General features: G+C 38.0%; 1 protein-coding gene across 1 annotated transcript in view; it reads left to right on the forward strand.

Annotated features, from left to right (window-relative positions):
- The first annotated feature begins 716 nt into the window (after positions 1–716).
- Positions 717–20575, forward strand: part of LOC114069800 (macrophage mannose receptor 1-like) — a 52813-nt gene continuing 32954 nt past the window's right edge. Inside the window, exons 1-7 of the mRNA XM_027906839.1 lie at positions 717–1179; positions 4898–5299; positions 6671–6844; positions 10700–10861; positions 14033–14146; positions 15211–15357; positions 19785–19967. Of these exons, the coding sequence (XP_027762640.1) occupies positions 1119–1179; positions 4898–5299; positions 6671–6844; positions 10700–10861; positions 14033–14146; positions 15211–15357; positions 19785–19967 (1243 nt within the window). The 5' untranslated portion in view covers positions 717–1118. The remainder of the gene's footprint in view (positions 1180–4897; positions 5300–6670; positions 6845–10699; positions 10862–14032; positions 14147–15210; positions 15358–19784; positions 19968–20575) is intronic.

The following is a 20575-nucleotide window of genomic DNA, read 5'->3' on the forward strand; positions in this document are numbered from 1 at the left end:
GCCTCATCTATGCCCTATCACAATACTCAGTAAGTCCCATATGTTACAAAAGCCTCTCTGTATAAAACAACAGTAAGACTGATGTTTTCAACCCATTTGGAACCCTTCACACCATATATTGATACTGATGCTCTTCACAAAAAAATGCATACAGGGAAGGTCTCCTATCTAGCACAGCAAGAAGCCGTAAAAACTTCAGGGAAAGTTGTGCTCTAAAGGAACCTTTTTGGAGAGATCATTTAATTCCATGCAGATGCTTCAGCTTGTGAAAACCCAGCTATCAGGCAAAGTTCTGTTTTTCTCACACTCATTCAGAAGCAAGATTTAAGTCATGTTAACAGCAGAGAGAGCCAGTAGAATAAATAATAAGAATTAAAAAAAACCAAAACAAATTGGTTGGAGTTTATTTATTGGAGCTCAGAGAATGCTTCGTAGTGACTTTAAGCCCTCGTGTCCCCTCTGCTCCTCCCTGGCAGCCCAGACCCGGCTGCGCCCCGGGCGCCCCCGCGCTCTGGTCCCTGCGGAGCGACCTGCTCGTGCCTGGAGGAGGAGTGATGGGGACGGGGGCGCAGCCCAGATCCCGGGCTCCCAAAAGTAGGTCTCTGCTTTTTCTGCAGTCCGCGCTCCCAGGAGCAAACCCAGTCGTTCGAGAGGGGATTTTATTGGAGACTTGGGTTCACCTCAGAAAGAAAGGAGAGGGGTGTCCTCTTCCCTCAGCGCGGGGTTGGCTAATTTTCTTGGAAAACAAACCGCTGCCCCACATGCAACGCTGACAGGGTCGCAAAGGGGATAAAAGAAAAAAAGCAAACTCCACACACAACGACAATAACAAAAAAAGCAGCCCTCCTCTCAGCTATCACTGCCTTATCACCTGCGTGTGCCTGGAAGGACGCTCTTCCCTCCGCTAAGAGGAAAAAAAAAAATCAGCTTAGGAAAGCAAAGTTTGAACAGCGAATTCCTGTTATTTCAAACCGCCCCATGTGACAGGATATTTCCTTATCATTTGGAGCCCAGAGCTTTCCCCCGTCCACCATCCCTTCACAAGTGCGGCGGACCTGCCCGGCGGGACGCCCTCCCTCTCCTCCCAGCCTCGGGGCGCCGCGGCCGGAGCCGCCGCGATGGCTCCCTCGCTGCTCCTGCTGCTCCTCGGACTTCTCCCCCGCGTTTTTCCGCTACTGGGTAAGTCCCCGCAGGGGCTGTGCGGGATGAGACGAGCCGAGAAACGAGGGGTCACTGCGGGCACAAAGCCCAGCCTGACCTGGGCTGGCGGGGGGTTTAAGAAGGGGCCATCCCCGCAGGTGAAGCCCACGACCATTTTAACCCCCTCGGTGCTGCGGGCGTGCAGCTGATGGAGGCGGTAGCCTCCCCTCGGGACCTCCCCCTCCTCCCTCGCATCCCGAGGTATCCGGTGGGCGCAACTGCCCGGCAGGGAGACCTTTTAGATGCCCATGACATTGTGGGCGCCGGACAGGGCTGTCACCTGCCGTGCCTCAGTTTCCCCCACCACTCCGACCAGTCCCTGATTGAATTAATAACGTCACCCAGCTTTGCCTCAGAGAAACCACCACCACCAAGGTCTGCAGAAGTGCCTTGTGGGGGGGGTTTGCCAGTCCTCCAGTCCTCTGGTCTTCAGTGGACCCAGGGACCTGCTTTTGGCAGATGGATTTCATGGAGTGGTGTTAAGGTAGCTGAAGTGCTGGTATGGACAGAAGTGTGAAAACGGGAAAGCTGTGTTGCTTGGTTATACCTAGAATTTGCACCCACTTGTTCTGAGATTTATCACTATTTCCAATGCACAACTATTTTTCAGTGAATTTTTTTTCATCTGTCCTTCTTGAAAACCTCTCAGCATCCTCTGCTCCCCAGAAGGAGATCTATCGAAGCAAAACTTCGTAACACTGCCTTGTAACCTTTCTTGCCTTGTGTAATTAGCAGCAATCATTGCAGGCCATCTGGTAAGCAGGAGTCTTCGTAGAGAAGACAGTTGTCCAACCTATTTGCTGTCTCCTTGCTCCCCCCTCTCTTGCATTTGGTGTGCTCTTGAGGTGCTTTCCTCTAGCGTTCAGCACTGGTAGCACTTCAGTGGCTTCACAAGTTACTTCTTGATTTACACCTGCATAATCTGTGATAGTTTGCAAATGCTGCAGTGCGTGACGCTAGTTTGGCATACTGGAAATTTCTGCTGTGGAAACGATACTGGCTGGTGGGATTTTACTGTACTCAGCGCAATTCTTAAGATATGAGCTGGGCCCAGAGACAGGCAAATGGTTAATGGGTGAAAAAAAATCAAAGCCTTTGAGAAAAACTCTATTGGGATCTACTCTAGAGATTGAGGAAAATGATGCAAGATCTCCCTGAATGGCTTATAATGGTGAAGTAAATTGTTTCCTATGCCTGATATATTCTTAAGCATTTTAAAGAGCTTCCTTCTAGGAGTAAGTTTCAACAGATCAATTACTATTAGGAATAGGTACAATCAGGTCAAAGTACCAACACTGCAGTACTCATGTCTGCTGTGGTGGACCCTAAAGTGTGCCACTTACAGCTCATTTATAGTGAAGAATGGCACCTGTTATGGAACTCTGTAACAAATGTGAAACACAGCTAATGGTTATATTTGTAATTCTGCTCAGCCTATTTTACAGATACAACTCACCATGTTGACAGGAATGGAATTAAGTGTTTACAGAGAGGGCATAGAAAGTGCTGCACAAATATCTGTCCTGTTTCTTCTAATACTCATGGAAACTGTTGTATGGGAATCCCCTTCAGTGACCAAGCAGGCAGAACAAACACAGAAATAAAGCTGTAAACTAGGACAATACAGTGCCATGTCAGAAATCTGCTGCATGGTCATGGATGAGACAGGAGCAACACTAAGGGAAAGGAAATCTTGCAGCTGCAGTCTTAGCTACGGTTACTCCTGTATACTGCTATCTCATGTTCTCATTTGTTGGTGTCAACTTACTTTCAATGCTTGATTGGCTGTGTTGGCCTTTTAGCTGCTTACATCTGTACTATTCCCTGTACTGGGAATGTGCACTGGGGCCCTTGTATAAGCAGATGTGTTGCATTTACACATTGATAATGCTTTGTAAAGGTGCAGAGGCGCAGTCAGAATAGTAAAGGGCCAAAGTTTTGTCCCCTTTTCCACCCCCACTGGCCAGACCTCTTTGTTTAGCTTTCTAACCCTGTTTCTGAAGCCAAAACTCTGCATCCCTTCTTGCTTGCAGAAATACAGACTTTTGATTTTGGGGTAACTTTTTCTTGTACATAGCATTCTCTTTTCAGCACCATAAGTAGCATAAAGCAAGGAATGTTATTAAAGACCAGAAATACAGTTTTAGCAGTTTGAAAAACCAGGCAGTGTTTTCCACACCTGAGAAAGTGTCTGATATTTCTGTTGTCCAGAAACTTTAAATATGATGTCAGGAAAAGGAGAGTTGCAAGCATTGCATATATCGGTTTACAATAACATTGTGCTAAATGTTGTGGAAAAGAGGAATAAAAAAAAAGTTGTCACCAGTAGTGATAATTGTACATTTCCTTGTATTGTCTGTGAGTAAAAAAGATTGGCAAAGGACAACAACTTTTGTCTCCAGTACTCATCAGTTTTACATTACTTTCCCAGTGAGTTGGAAGCCAAAGGACAGGAGAAGGAAGCTGAACTATGGATGAGATAAGTTTAGGTCAGCTCTTTTTCTGAGAGAGATATTATTTGTTACCAGGTTGTTCTTCTGCAGAAAAGTCTGATCATTTCCACATTGGAGCCTCAGCAAAGAGAGAGGAAAATTGTCAGTGGTTAATCTGTTTTCCCCTTTAAATATTTCACCATTATAGAATTTGTTTTATTTGGTAATCATACAATAAAGAACTAATGTTTTAATTAGTTTCAATCTCCACAAATTGATATTTCTCTTTCCTAGCTCATAGCCCAGTTAAAATACAGCTTTAAGACCTTGTGCATCCTTTTACTTTATGAGATCTAGGATCAGATCTTAGGGGGATCAGAGAGGAGAAATTCTTAGTCATTGGGCAAGAACAGTTCAGAAATGTTACACTCCATAGCACACCCAAGTGTAACAGATGAGAAGAACTTTTCAAGTGGCTGCAATTTTGATATAAACTTTGAATACATGATTATGCATACTGTGAAGCACTACTTTTGAAGAGGGAAAAATAGCCTGGGGACCTACAAATATCTTTGTATATTTTCATAAATCATGAAGAGGTGTACCTGTTGCTGGTATATCATTCATAATGGAGAGATGTAAGAAAGAAGTCACTGATGACTAAAGCAGAGTGAAAAATAAATGCTCTACAAGCAGCTTTTGTATAAAGCTTAGAAACATATCCTTCCCCTCAATTAATACTTTAGGATTTTAGCAGGGTTTTTGAGAACAGACCTCCTCACTGTGAGGAAATGGAGCCTGAAGAACTTAGAGACTGTTGTTGACTCCTCGTGCCTTGGAACCAGGATCAGGGAGCCAGTGCTGCTGGAGTGTTTAAAGTCAGCATCTGCAGTCTACAGTGTGTGTGCTCCCTTGTTTCAGTAACTCCCATGGGTGCAGCTTGGACTAATACTATAAGTGTGTTTTCTCTCTTCAGTTTAACCCATGCTTTAAACCTACAGGAGACACTGGATCTTGCACCTCTGCTGCCTTGCACTTTCGCATGTAGATGCTTTCATTGACACAAAGTAGTTGGAATGTCCTCGCATCTGAACGAGTTGCATTGTGCTGTCACTTTAACAGGTGTAGGCCACAGGAATGCTGCACCTTTTGCTGAGCAGATGACAAGATTTTAACACCAAGAGCACTGTCCAGATTAATAGTCCACTTAGATAGTAACTTAGATTGCTTCAACCCAAATGATTCCACTGTTATTTGCCTTACAGATACCAGCACCTTCTTAATATATAATGAAGAACACAAGCGCTGTATACTGGCTCAAAGTTCTAATTCAGTGACTATTGCTCCTTGTGTTCAAGAAAATGAGTCACAAAAATTCAGGTGGGTCTCAGATCACCAGCTTATGAGCATAGCATTCAAATTGTGCTTGGGAGTGCCTTCGAAGAAAGACTGGGTTCCGATCACTCTGTATCCTTGTGACAAGGCTAGTGAACTTCAACGATGGGAATGCAGAAATGAGACTCTCTTTGCAATCCAAGGGGAAGATTTGTTTTTCAACTATGGAAACAGACAGGAAAGGAATGTTATGCTGTACAAGGGATCTGGTTTATGGAGTAGGTGGAAAGTCTACGGAACCACAGATGATCTGTGTTCTCGAGGCTATGAAGGTAAAGTTCTGTAAATTAATTTCTGTATTTCAAACTCATTTTTATGTGTAGCTAACTAAGATATTTATAAGTGTAGGATAGTTTCCTTCCTCTCATTAATGATCAGTGAGTGTGACTTCTGGTGAAATGAGCAGTACTTGAGTGTGTGCTTTTCATTTTTTGAGAAGTTCATTTTGCTTTTTTGTCAAACTTGTCAAAGTCCTGATAGATGTTTAACAGTGCATGGTCGGGATTCATTTGGAGAGGACAAAAAAATCTACGGTTGTTCAAAAAGTGTATGTCTACTACACAGCACTTGATGATAGCTTTTACTATTTGCACATGCACAAGAAGGTGTAGTGTAAGTATATAGTCTGCTGGTTATATTTTTTTTCCTTGGGAAGCAAATATTAATTATGCTGTGAGGAATCAGGTAACTCTTGATATCTCGAGCTTTAATATATTGAAGATGTCTTCCTAGTCTTTGAAGGGAGTCTCAGAGTTGGTGCTGAAATGTTAGACGAAGAAATAAGATATTTTAAATAGTTAAATTTGTAAAAGTTATGTATAACACACACATGCATATATTCATGATAAGTATTTGGGAATATGTGTGACTTCCCATTTAGTATTCTTTGATGAACAGAAATGATCAAAAAGGGAGGTAAGGATGCAGTTTCTGCAGTTTACACCATGTCTGATTACAGTACTAGTCCTTGACCTGAAGCCAAAATAGAAGAATACTAGAAAAGCAAATTGTGTGAAACGAGGCAGGGGGAGACGGAATGATGTCCTGCTATTCCTTCCTCCCTTGTTTTCTAGCAGCTCTGTGAGACAGTGACCTTGGTATGTCCCCTCTCTAGCAGCTCCTTCAAGAACTGTTCCTCTGTATGGCCTCCCATCAGTGTACATACATTGTATGAGCACACACAGAAAGCTGCTTCAGTTGCTTCGATAAGTTAGATGCAAATGGAAATCTTATTTGTACATAGCATAGGGGAGTCACTCCCTGGCACATATGTTTCAAGCTTGTATGTACATGCTCTTCCCTGTCTAAAATGATCAGCAATTGAGTGGGTTATTGATAGAAGAGTCTAAAGTTATTTGCACTTAAAAAGAAAATTGCTTAACTGTGTGGATTTTATACTTTTGATTGTATCGTATGTAAAATTTAACATGTCTTGGCTCAGTCAGTTGTAGTCTCCTGTCTCACTGTGGATGTGAGTATCAGCCTAGACCTAGAGAGTTAAATGATCAATGTCCCATTTCTAGTACAGTTTGTATACTAAGCTAGCAAGTGATCCTTGCTATAACATTCTATAATAGGATCATAAACTCATATATCCCATGCTTATTAAAGTTTATACATTTTTAAATGTTGTGTCTCCTTAGATACCTACACAGTGAAAGGAAATGACAATGGAGCACCGTGTGTATTCCCTTTTAAGTATGGTGGTAAATGGTATGCTGACTGCACAGATGCTGGCAGATCAGATGGCTGGTTCTGGTGTGGAACCACTTCAGACTATGATGTTGACAAGAAGTATGGATTTTGCCCAATGAAATGTAAGCTTTTGTGTTCGAGATTCTGCTGTGCTGTTATTCATCTGCCTGGAAATATGTCCATAATGTGTGCTTTACCATACAGAATACCGTTTGAAATGGTGCATTTTTCCATTTCCATTTAGCCTGCTATCCTTCTAGGAATACTGAAATATGCAAATATAGGGCCCAGCATAAAAAGCATTGATCAATTATATCCAGGTGGATGTGTGTTAATCATATGTTGGAATCAGTACATACCCCATCTACTTAAACAGAAAGTTAATTAGATATAAAGATGTTACATTAGTATGTGTAGTATATGCCAATGGCCATGCAGAAATTTGTGCAGTGGAACTGGAAGGTAGAATACAACATAATTGAAAATTAAAATTACTTTGTATAATGAGTTGCCCTTTAGACATGAAGGAGCTTACATGAACTTTTGACAACATCCCAGTGTTTCCCAAAACTGTTTGTTGTGTTGTAGTTCTCTGTTTTAACTCAATTAGAAGTATTTATTAATGTAATTTCCCTGGTTTCAGTGTATTTAGAGTTTAAAATGCAGTATTATGAATATACAGAACTTTTTTTAGAAATGTTGATAATACTCAAGGTAAATTGGAGTAATTTGTGACTGCATGCATTTGAATTCTTTTAAATTTAAATGAAGTTTCTCTGAACTTCTGTAAAATATGTAATACATGTTTTGTCTGCAAGTTGCTGCTTCTGTCATGCTGAGAAGGGTAGCACTTCCCCCTCCCTTCTTCTTTATTATTGTGTTTTGCTGTAAAGCTCCAGCTGACCGAGTCAGAGCTAAGGAGAAAAATATGCCTTTCCTTTTATGTGGAGAAGACAGTTTGGGTCAATCTTAAGTGGTTTGATGATGAAGTGTTAGTGTGCTTGCCTGACTTCCATGAATGTCACAGTCAGAAATTCAAATGAATAAAAATTACACCTTTTTTTCCTATGCCAGTATTTTTTTCAAGACAATAAAATCATGTTAGGAATATCAATCCCATTAATAAAGCAAGATTGACTTAATAATGCTACCTGTCTGGCATTATTTGAGTACAGCAAATAGGAGGCATCATTAACTTTTGTTTAATTCTTTGGCATAATTCAAGGAAATCCATTCTGAAGGCTGTGATTGTTTTTGGAAAAAGCTGCTTTATGCTGATTGCTTGCATGTTTCCTTCCTGATTCTTCAGTACTGACTATAAAATATTCAGGTTTGAGTCATATATTTTAATGAGAGACAGGCCACGGTAACAGAAGTTTGAGTTATCCCTGTGAAAGGAATGAGTGAGATATGAGTAGTAAGTTGATAAGCTTTAATGATTACTTTAGAAGTAGAATGTTTAAGTCTGTGTATGTTAAATTTTACTTAATAGGATTAAAATTTTTGTTGTTTGTTAAACTGGGGGAGCAAAGGGGCCAGTATGAAAATATGTGATGCAAACTATTGCAGCTGTTCATACTGGGGTCTGAACTTAGAGAGATATTACTATGGCTGAACCAGTCACTTTTCAATGTGAGCAAAATCAGCTCAAGTGTTCTCCAAAATGAAGAGGACATAAGACCACAGTTATAACACTTACTATACTTAACAGAGATACAGAAATTTGATCAATGGAAGTGACATAATTGTAAGTATGACCCACTACTTGTGGATTTAGAAAGAGATGCTGATACAGTGGCAGTGGAAACTTAAATCCCAGAGAAAGGAACTGAGAAGTGTTGTTACAGCACACAATTTTTAGTACCTTAGGAAATGCTGCTTCTTTATAAGTTACACTATGGGGTTTTTGAGCTGTATGTTGTACTTCGAAGTAGGAGTTGGGGAAGAAAAGAGATTGCACAGTGTAAGACCATTAGGAGAGCGAGTCAATGTGTGCCTTTAGCTGTATTCCAGTGGCCAGAAGTCCATTGAGGCCTCTTGACAGATGAAAGAGCTAGTAGCTATTGAAGGATTTAGAAAGTCTGATGCATAAAACTTGCAGCTGACTAGAACAGAAACAGAAAGTGCAGAGAAAAAAGACATGCTGAATTCATCTGTGTAGGGATAGAGTTAGGCTTTTTTACTAATTTTCTACTTATGTACTAAAGACAGGTGTGGTTTAACATTAATTTAGCTTAGACGCTAAAATATATTATTCCAGAAAAGTGATTAATCTTTTGGTTTCTCTGGGGGTACTAAGCTTTAAAAAATAGCATCTAGATTTTCCAAAATCTTGCTCTGCAAATGCATTTGACCTCTCAAAACTCAAATGTCTTAAAATGAATTTTCCAAGGTACAGAAGTAAGTTTTATTTTTATGAAAGGCGAAAGTTGTACAGGAGAGTACGGTATGAAAATCAGCTGTAAATTATGAGACTGGGGGAGTGAGCTGGAAGGTTGAGTGAATGCCCACGACTTGTGTAATAATTGTAATAACTTTACTTCTTCTATAATAATTGTACAGGATTTATAAACCCCTTTCTGTCAAGTCAGAGGCAATTTTCTTTATTGATTTATAGATTTTACTATTTTTACAATATTAATTTTGTCCCAGGCTTGCGCTTAGGCTCAGAGATTTATGGTCTTGTAGAACATAGCATGGCAAAGAAGTTCTGATTTTGATAGCCATAAAATATTTTGGACTGAAGTTGGTTTGTGGATAGCGATAAAGGGATGAAAGTTTCCATTTTTAGTGAGATGTCATTACTGCAGTAGGTTTTATCTGGCTTTTTCTTAATAAAGATAATTTGAAAAGAAGCGCTTCACATTACCTATAGACTATCAGATTCAATACAGGAAAAAGTGGAACTGGTTGCTGACCTGCTGACATTTAACATATATAATCCTTTGTCTTGAATTTTGTTTATTGTACTGTTTCCCTCTACTTGCTCACTTCAGTTTTCTGAGCTCTCTAAATTCAGAAAAGGAAAAGACCTCTTTCTCTCAGATTATTCACAGATTGCAACTTGAGAAAGTGATAGAGGCTACAGGAATTTCAGTAGTTTTCTCATTGTCATCGAACATACAGTGACCTCTGTGGTCTTCTGCTTTTGTCATACAACATTATTCTCTTTATGTGATAGTTAGTTCAGTGCTGAGGCCTCCTGTAGGTTCCATTTTTGGCAGAGTAAGATCATGGTCTTTTCTGTTGCTTGGGTTGTGGAGATTCAGTTGAGATAAGCCAAGAGAGACTGCAGCAGTGGAGGAGTGGGGTATCTTCTGGGGCCACGTCTAATGTTGGGCCCTTTTGGATGATGCTTTCACTGCTTTGGCATTGCCTAAATGTTCCAAGTGCAAATATTCAAGGAGGTCACAGTTAGGCTATTTGACAGAGAATACAGTCATGGTATGTCAGACACATGCATAAGAAATCAGAAATTGCAGAGACGTGTGAGATGGTTGCTGATAACATCAGCTTTGCATTCAGTTCTTGGTCTGATCATCTCTGTCACAGTAAGAAAATCCATTGCCACTCTACATAGTACCCCAAATCAGTAAAAGAAAAAAATTGGGGTTTCTTTCAGAAAAGTGGTCAGCTTGATATACACATGATCTAGCATCAGTCTTTTTCTCCACGTTGACAAATCAACTATTTTAGCATGACTTTGGCCACTCGTTTACCTTAAGCAGCAGCTTTGTTACAGCAGAGAAAATGGTGACCTTGTTTCATTCCCTGTGTACTGCCCAACATTGCTGTCATGGTTTAACTCTGCCCTGGGTCTACTAACACCTGAGAGAGCTTTTAAACTTTTAATTCCTTTTAAAAATGTTGTCTATAGCTCTGTTTATGTTTTGTGTATTTTTGCTATGCAGTTTTTTCTGTATTGTGTCTGGCTTCATCTTCATGGCGAGTCACAGCATTTCTTTTTCTCCCTACAGTTAATAGCATTAGTCTGTGGAACACAGATTCTATAACAAATGTCCAGTACCAGATAAACTCTGAGGCAGCTCTGACATGGCACCAGGCAAGAAAAAGCTGTCAACAACAGAAGGCAGAGTTATTAAGCATCACAGAATTACACGAACAAACATACTTGACAGGTAGGGTAATATTATCAAGCAGTTATTTTTAAAAAGTGTGTTATTGTAACAGTGGCACTCATGCAGTGTGTTCTATCTTGAAAATGTATGTTTGTTCAAATCTTGTAATTAGTATATATAAATTGTTATCTTGAATGATTCAGCTGGGAATATAAGACAGATAATATTTATTTATTATTTATTATTATTTATAATATCCTGATTAAATATTTCCATAAACTTACAGTAGCATAAAAAATACAATAATTAAGTAATGCAAGCAATAAAGAATGAATGTTGCAATGCAGGAAAATGCAAAATAGTTTGTAAACCAAAGATGCAGGTACCAAGATTGTATCTTTTTTGCATTCTTTTTGTTGTGTCTACTAGTCAGCATTTTTGGACTATCTCACTAAAGCCATTGCATCATTACTATGTGCTGAAATATGAAAAGAAAGCAAAAAGAACTAATGAACACAAGGACTCATAAATAGTCTCTTCTAGTTTCAATCTCCTGTAGTGTTTTTTGAAGGAATTTTCAAACTTGTCCTGTGAGAAAATTCTGTATTTGTACTTGAATATATTTACATTTCACAATGATTCTCCACTTTATTGCCTCCTTAGCCTCTGTATCTATGAAATAGCCCACTAATTAATCTATTAATTAGATTAGAAAATATTTTGAATATCATAGAATCATAGAATAGATTGGGTTGGAAAAGACCTCCAAGATCATCAAGTCCAACCCCTGTTCCAACTCCAATTACTATATCATGGCACTAAGGGCCACATCCAATCTCTGCTTAAAAACCTCCAGGGATGGTGAATCCACCACCTCTCTGGGTAGGCCGTTCCAAAGCCTGATTACCCTCTCCGTAAAGAATTTCTTCCTAACATCTAACCTAAACCTCCCCTGGCAGAGCTTGAGCCCATGTCCCCTTGTCCTGTTGTTGGTTGCCTGGGAGAAGAGACCAACCCCCACCTGGCTATAACCTCCCTTCAGGTAGTTGAAGAGAGTGATGAAGTCACCTCTAAGCCTTCTCTTCTCCAGACTAAACAACCCCAGCTCCCTCAGCCTCTCCTCATAGGACTTGTGCTCAAGTCCCTTCACCAGCCTGGTTGCTCTTCTCTGGACCCGTTCCAGCACCTCAAGATCCTTCCTGAATGTGTCGCATCAGTTGAAAGGGAAACTATTCCATGCCATGTTTGTCTGTAAATTTATGTCAGAGTATTAAAGAATGGTTTGGGTTTGCAGGAACAGTTAAAGATCATCTAGTCTAACCTCTCTGCCATAGGATGGGACATCATGCATTAGACTAGGCTGCTCAAAGTCCTCTCTAACCTGACCTTGAACACTTCCAATGATTGGGATCAATTGCCCTGGACAACATGTTCCAGTGCCTCATCATCCTATTTGTAAAAAGTTTCTCATTATATCCAATCTAAGTCTGTGCTCTTTCATTTTTAAACCATTGCCCCTTGAGCAGTGGGCAATTGTACCCTGGTGTCATGGGTTTGCCCTTCTGGGCTGTGAGTGCCCACTGAAGGCTCATGTTCAGCTTTTCCTCCATCAGTACTCCCAAGTCCTTCCCTGCAGGGCTGTTCTCCTTAGTTCATAATGATGTTGTGAATTTCCATGACCCAGCTAGAGGACAGGTGCTTGACCTTGTTGAAATTGAGGTTCACATGTGCCCACTGCTCAAGCCTGTTAGAGACACTCTGGTTGCCACCCCTTCCCTCAAGTGAATCAAATGCACCACTCAGATTGGTGTCATCTTGCCAAGGGTGTACCCAACCCCACTGTCTGTGTGACTAATGAAGATATTCAATCATACCTGTCCCAATACAGATCACTTGTTACCATTTTCCATCTAGACATCTGGACATTGACTATAACTCTCTGGATGCAAACATCCAGCCAATTCCTTATCCATGTAATAGTCCATCAATCAAATCCGTATTTCTCCAATTTAGAGGAATGACAAACATGCTTTTAATGCTATGAACAGTCTGTTCTTTCTAAACTTTTGTTTTCAATTTAAGGATTTGGTCAAAACATGGGTCTTTTTTTTTGAGTGTGATGAAATTATTGTTGAAATTAACTCTCAAGGGAACAAACTGGCACTAACACAGGAGTGTTAGTGTGTTTTATATAGTAGGTGTGTTTTAATAGCAAACTAATAGATATGGCTGCCAAATGTATGTGAAGATCAGTTTTTCATTATGCATCTACTCTGGCAGTACCAGGTTTTCCTGTCATGCTCAGTTCTTGATTGTCTGAACCACAACTTACTTGCACAGAAGTACTAGAACACGTTAATGTCTTGGCACCAACCAGGCTTTCATATGACATTCCAATGCTTTCCAGTACTTAACTACCTCTCCTTTTAAGCCCATAATCATGGTGTCAAAGACAACTAAAAATTGCAACATCTTGGCATGATCAGTAGAAGCAGAAACAAATAATACATATTGCGTAATGATTTTCTGTGAGCTATGAAGAAACACATTTGATTTAGAAAAATCAGCAGTCCTCCAATTGGGCTTCCAAGTCTTATATGAAAGACAGACAACTGAATAATAAATGACTATGAATAATGTTAGAGAATTCAGCAGGGCCAATACAGAACTATGACATTTCTAAATGCTTTTCAAAACTAGGGCAAAATTTTTGAACTGGTTTTTGATGCCTGACTTATTATTAGCTATAGAACTGAAACTGGATCACTCTGAAAAGTGCACAAGATATGCTGTTAAAAAGATGATGTTTGCAATGATTGCATTTTAATTTTTTTTTTTGATAAAATGCAAACACTTTTTTTTGTATACTTGAAACTCACACTTGGTAATTTTATGAAACTTTATCAATTTAATATTCTATAATTCTGGAAAAATTCATGTTTGTGATCATTAGTTTAAAAGGAATATGTAGAAAAGTCATTTTGTTTTCTGTTTTAATAAAATCCTCCAAACTTCAAAATGTGAAAACTCTAAAACAAAAGTGACTTTTGTGAGCTGACATATTTTACAGGTTTAGCAAAGCCACCTTAACTAAAATGTTAGAAGTTGTTAAAACTTGTACTGGAGAAGAGGAGAAGCAGATGGTTTAACTAAAATTCAGCTCTCAAATATTGAGAAAGTGTTTATTCCTGCTGTGGACTTTTAGTATCTCTCTCTGTCTCTGTTACTTAGGTTTGACTCGCACTCTGAGTTCAGCTCTCTGGTTTGGTCTTAACAGTTTGAATTTCAACAGTGGATGGCAATGGGTTGGTGGTGCTCCTTTTCGATACTTAAATTGGGTTCCAGGTAAGGTTAAATATGTTGTTACTCAGTTTACAGATTTGGTCATTTTGTACCATATTTCTTTTCTAGCACTCTGTTCTCCTCTAATTATTGAGCTTGTTTCGATGTTGAAATGTGCATAATGGCCCTTATGCTAGGGATGTACACTGGGCCTAATTTATTGTTCCTGTTGGAAATAGCATCCTCATAACCTAGAAGAAAATTTTAAATGTCATCTATTGACACTTCAATTGTATATCTTCTTAATTTACTGTGTTTCTATACAAATACAGAATAAATCTGATGCTATAGATTACATGAGACATAGACTCATGAGACTAGACTGATCATGGTGGCTTTTGTTTGTTTGTTTGGTTTTCTTTAAATTCTTCTCCAATTTGTTTTACTGAGTTTATTGCTGAGTACTTCTGATCCTTTTTTATGCCGTATAGGCACAAGTTCTCAGAAGTGAAAGAAAAAACATGTTATGTTTAATAATATTAGGTTAGATCTTGAAAAGTTCGTCTGATTTATTGCAGAAATTTGTTCTGTTATACAGGTTCTACTTTTCTTCAAGATGTTTGTGTTAGTGCTAAGGCTAATCTTCAACTGAAAATATCCAAATATCCTGCCACTGTTAAATTGTTTAGACAAGTGGTCAAGAAGTTCACGTTAGCAAAATAATTACTTATTATTTTTCTTATACCAAGTGCAGAATTTGACTAGCTTACTGAACAGTTTTTTCACCTAAAGACTGTCCTCTGGAGTTTAGGTATTCTTCATTTAGAAATGGAAAAAAAAAAACACAAAGAAAATAAATCCATCCACTTGATGTAATACCTTTCATCAAGGCTTTGGACATGTGAAGAGGCTGTTAAATTGTGAATTTGTAGCTTGTGGTTGATGCGAAAAAATTCTCTTAAGGGAATGAAATTCCCCCTTCAGTCTATGGAGAATCACAGTTGTTAATGTATCTTACATTTAAAGCCTGGACTAGAATAAATGTGAGTGTTGGGAGGGTAACCGTGCTTTGCTTATACTTTTTCGTTGTTATTGAGATTTGTGTTGTTGGTTTCGTTTTTTTTAAGGCCATCCTTCTCCAGAACCTGGAAGAATCTGTGGTGCATTAAATCCGGGGAAAGGTGCTAAGTGGGAGAACTGGGAATGTGATCGGAAACTTGGCTATATTTGTAAACGAGGAAATGCTACTTTAGAGTCTTTCATTATTCCCACAGGTAGGTTTGGTAATAAACCATCAACAAATTATTAATGACCAGTGTTTTTTACCTGTAATCAAAATAGGTGTTATTGCATGTGGTAAACTAAGCAAAGGACTCTGTGGACTGTGGTTTGATCAAAATTTTCTGTAAAAGTGAACAGTGTGTACTTTCTTTTTACTCTGTCCTACCTATTTCCTAGGTAATCTTTCTTCAAAAGTCTTGAGTTCCAAATTGCAAAATTGTGGAATTCTCTTTTCCAAAATGAAGCAGAACTGTCAGATTTTGTGTATAAATTAAAAAAAAAATAATATTTTTAAAAGCAGTGGAATTATCTGAAGCCAAATGTACACAATAAAACAAATCCAGTTCTTCTTCCGCTAATTTTTACTGCTTGTGAAAGTAAGTTTGTCAGTGCAAGCCAGTAGTGGACTAAAGAAATTCTTTAAAATTCTTTTGAGAGTTACATTGATTTAATATATCTATATATCTTAAAATAGAGATAGAGAGAAATATTTATATAGAAATATTTATTTGTACACATACAAAATTTTTAAAATTCTTTATGAAATTATTTAAATGGTATATGTACAAACACTTTTTCAGAAAAATGTAATTCTGACAAGTGCCTAATGTACATAGGAAAGACAGAACAGGGATAAGATTTATAAATGCATTTCCTTATTATCTCTTTGTGTACTATAAACCCCTCGTAACTTATTCTTTTGTTTCGTCACTCCTTTTTTCTGTTCTTTTCAAGTTTCTTTCTTTTTCTATCTGTCTTAGATCCACTGATATTATTTTGCATGGGGTTTAGAAGCAGAAAGCTAAAACATTATTAGATTTCCAGTTCATTTATTAATATGCATCATTATTGGCAAAACAGATGTTTTTAAAATATTTTTCCTGCTTATGTCAATACAGAACCAGTCCACTCAAAAACACTTAGGAAAGAGGATTCTGCCTAATTTGTTTTGCTTTATTGATAAGAGGAAAACCAACAAGATTGAGATATTGTCTTGTTAATTAAATACTGAAATAGCTATTTAAAAATAAATTAATACTTCAGTATTGAAATTAAGCATATTTTTTGCCTTAGCTGAGAAAGACTTCAATGCATATTTTAATTACTTTTGAAATTAAGGTGTAAAGTTTAGTCCAGGATTTTTATACAAGTGATACCAAAATAGTTTAATTTATATAGGTTGTCTTAAGTCGTTCAACTGCCTACTGCTTGTTTTTTCAGGTTTCATACATCAGTTCTTAAACACTAATGCCTATAAATGTACTATCAATTCAGTACTGGCTGCTATATTATTTAGATTTAAATTTAGTTTTGGAGAGGGTCTAATGGCCTTTCTTTTACATTGGCTTTTGATTCTCCTCCTGTCTCCACCCTGCAGTTTGCCAGTAATTTGGAGGAAGAGACAGAACTTTTCAATTGAACAGAAATTGCTGAGCAAACATAGTGACAGATTAAGCAGACATTGGCAGTGGTTTACTTCATAAAATATTTTCCAGAATATCCCACGGGGGGAAGTCATAAAAGGAGTAAGCATGGGATCATGCAAGATGTTAAGTGCCCTTAGCTTCCAAAAATGTAAAGGAAAACCCATGTCGGATTATGTTTTCCTGACCACGACTCCTGGGTCAGGAAATGAATTAATTGCAAATTCATACATGCTTAGTTGTTCACTTGACAATGAACACAGAGTCAATCCTTTGAAATTTTAACCCTAGAAGTTACAATTGAGTCTGACAGGGCAGTATATGAGGTCTGTGGGACAGAGAAATACTTTACAACAGAATATAGTCTTGCTTGTGTTCAAAAAAAAAAATTAAAAAAAATTTTTACAGAACATTTTTTTTTCCATTACAGAAGTATTTTCACAAAGCCAACAGCTTCATTTTTTTTTTTCTTTGCAGCAAAAGTATTTTTTCCAGCAGGGGGCCACATCATTTTATACATTAAAGTGATGTAGAATCTTAGGGCTACAAAACATTTGCCCTGTAACACAGCAAACTAGATTAATAAGAACTACTAATAGTAATAATAATATTAAACAGTAATTTCAACTGCAAAACATGGTTTTTTTTAAACTTTATTTTCTAAGGAAAGGCTTTCTGTCTGTCTGCGTCCACGAAGTGACTGCAAAAATAGATTTCATTCCGAGACAAGGTGTAGTGATCTTAAAGTATTGTTTCAAAATGTTTAATTAAACATTCAATTAGAGGAAATAAATTCTCTTACTGTTCATTTTGTGACTGCTGTTTGAGCTCTGTCTTATCAGTCCACAGAGGATGGGTCTGAGAAAGAAGTTTGAATGTCTGAATCATGAGACAAACTTCAGCTAGTGCTTTCACCCTTTTAGACACCCAGGTCAATCATTGAGATTTTCAGACCTCAGAAAGTCAAGGTTATACTTTACAAAAGTATTTTCTCTCTATTTGAGGAATAACCATTCTACACTTATGGAATAATTAATTCATCAACTTGACATTTGGAATAATATTTTTTACACATTAATGTAATTTCATTTGTTACATCTTATTTTTTGTATTTTGCATTGCTTCTTTTGCTTAAGGGAAATGAGATTCAGGGAGTAATACTTGTTTGCATTAGGATGAAAAAGTAGACTGTGAGGCTTTGAAACATCATGTATTTTCTTTAAAAGTAGAATAGGGAAGAACAGAGTTAATTTTTGCTGAGTAGTAAAAATGAAGAACTGAAGAGTTTCTCTTACTAAGAAATCCCCAGCAATGTAATTCAATAAGACTTACACCACAGAAATGAGACCATCAACTGCTTTTCTTGTTTTCTGGCCTGCAACCAATTCCATGGTGTTACTGGGTCTACAAGAAAAAGCTTTCTCCTGCCCTTCCATAGCTGCTTTAGTGTTTACAGGAATACTCTCAGAGTCTCCAGTGTCTTGAAAGAGAGATGCTCAGGAATCCCTCAGGAATAAATACCTCTGTGACTCTCTGTAGCCATGTCTGAAACACTGATTTTTCTCCTATCCAGCATTTGCAGTTTGCAGGAGGTTGTGCTGAGTGTGTGGGAGGTGCATATTCTCTGACTTATTGCAAAGCACTATAAAATGTATATGCTCAGAGTTGAGACCAGGCATAGGACAAATTAGGCAGCTGTCTGAAGCATCAGACCAGCCTCTACAACAGCATTTGCCACCTCTGTGCTCTCTTGTTTCTCCCAACATCACCATGTACATCCAGTTCATTTTCCTGGGGTACCCTCACTCTCTGTTCCATTTCCTTCTCTCCTTTGGCAGAATTGAGGGCTTTGACCAGAGCACTGAGCCCTTTGTCCTGGGGGACAAAAAGTTTGGTTTTACTTAAACTTTGTGAGAACATACTAGCACTTTTTAGAGGCAGGTGTGAAACAGCAGACGGAGTTTCTATTAGAAATGTGTGTTTTGACACTAAGTATTGATTAATCATCAGCATATTCCAGTTGAAACAGCATATGTACATGTAACCTGGCCCTGACTGGTCATGACTTGGATTCCTATTTAAATATTTCTACAGAATATACTCCCCCTGTTATACACAAACATATTGCTTCTCCTTCTGACATAAGTTTTTTTGGCAGCAGAATTTTTGAAAACTTGCTGTCCTTGTTCTACTCTATATATTGGTGTTTTGCTAAACCCATCTGCTGAGTATAAGTAAAGAGATGCAAGGCTCAGAATTTGTTTCTACAACAGCAATACTCTGTTTATTATATGTTCTGGTGGCACTCCTCCCAAGGCTGAATTGTTTGCTGAACAGCATGTGTTTGTTGGCAATACTCTGGTGCTGTTCTGCTGAACTTCTAAAAGCAAGTTTTAAGCATAAATCATTTACTTTGACAGTATAATTTTCTCAATGAGTCTTCTTAAAAGGTCTCTTGTGATTCTGTAGAATCAGTTATTTCTTGTTTCGTAGACTAGCAAATGGGGCTAATCGATGAAACACCTAAGTTTTGGGGGAAAAAATTACCCTCATAAATATGTTTTGTAAGCCCAGGTTTTTAACAGACAGGTGTACAGTATAGAGGTTGAAGAGAGATGGTGGCATGAATGTAGAAAAATTATAAAGCACTGCTCTGCAGACCTTACATTTTATGTAAATATGTATATACATTTTATGTATATATTTATTATTACTATTACTATATGCATGCACATAAAAGTCAAAACTGCTTTAAATATCTTTTTGCAAGTTACAAGTACTTGTTTGCAACTGTAGTGTTCTTTAAAAACAATCTGGAAGTTTCAATTTTTGATTATTCGTGCAGATTATTATCCCTGTACATATTTGTCGTCTCTGCTGTTGTTCATAAAGAAAATATATGATTAAATTTTTTTGTTAATTATTTCCTCACATGATGTTTAGTCTTGAGTTAAGAATAGAATTCTGTAATTCTTCATGACAATTTTCCTTTTCAGAGACTAATGTGCCTATTAGGTGTCCTGATCAATGGATGTCATATGCTGGTCACTGTTACATAATTCATAGAGACCCCAAAATATGGAAAGATGCCTTAACATCTTGCAGAAAAGAGGATGGAGATCTGGCAAGCATCCATAATGTTGAGGAATACAGCTTTGTTATTTCTCAGCTTGGGTACCGTGAGTATTTTTTCATAATAACATACACACACACACACACACGTATCTATAGATATTTATACTAAGTAAAGAAAGTATTTTGGATATGTCTTACCTGTTATTAAAATGAATGTTTAAAAAAAATGACTGTTTAAAAGAAAATAGTTGTCCTGATCACAGGGTGCAGAAGGAGTTAAGTTTAAAAAATCATTGTAAGAAAAAACACACAGTAAGAGCACAAAACCCAAACAGACTTTACCATCACAGAAAAGCTGTGGTCAGTGATGTGACTTGCATAACCCCCAAACTCCTATTTCTTAGCATCTGATTCTGCCTCTCTTTGTACAGATTAAAAAAACTTTAAACTTCTTCAGAAGCTGAAAGGATTTTTACTATTGATCTGCAAAAATAAATGAGGGGAAGCAAAGTCTCCTGGTCAAAGACAGTTTGGGAAGAACAGGGTCTTATTACCAGCACTGTCATGTCCCTACTTTTCAAGTCACGGTGCTTGTGTTTCTTCTGAGAAAGGAAGCTTTGTGTCCCACTACGTGTTTTCAGATGTGCCCCTCATTAAATAGTAGTACTTAGGTGCTTGCTTTCTAAGCACACATTTGACCTGTTGCAAGGCA

This window comes from Empidonax traillii, unplaced genomic scaffold (genome assembly GCF_003031625.1).
Source record: "Empidonax traillii isolate 1590-97213 ecotype Southwest subspecies unplaced genomic scaffold, ASM303162v1 scaffold1364:size121726, whole genome shotgun sequence".
In the NCBI taxonomy this organism is placed as follows: domain Eukaryota; kingdom Metazoa; phylum Chordata; class Aves; order Passeriformes; family Tyrannidae; genus Empidonax; species Empidonax traillii.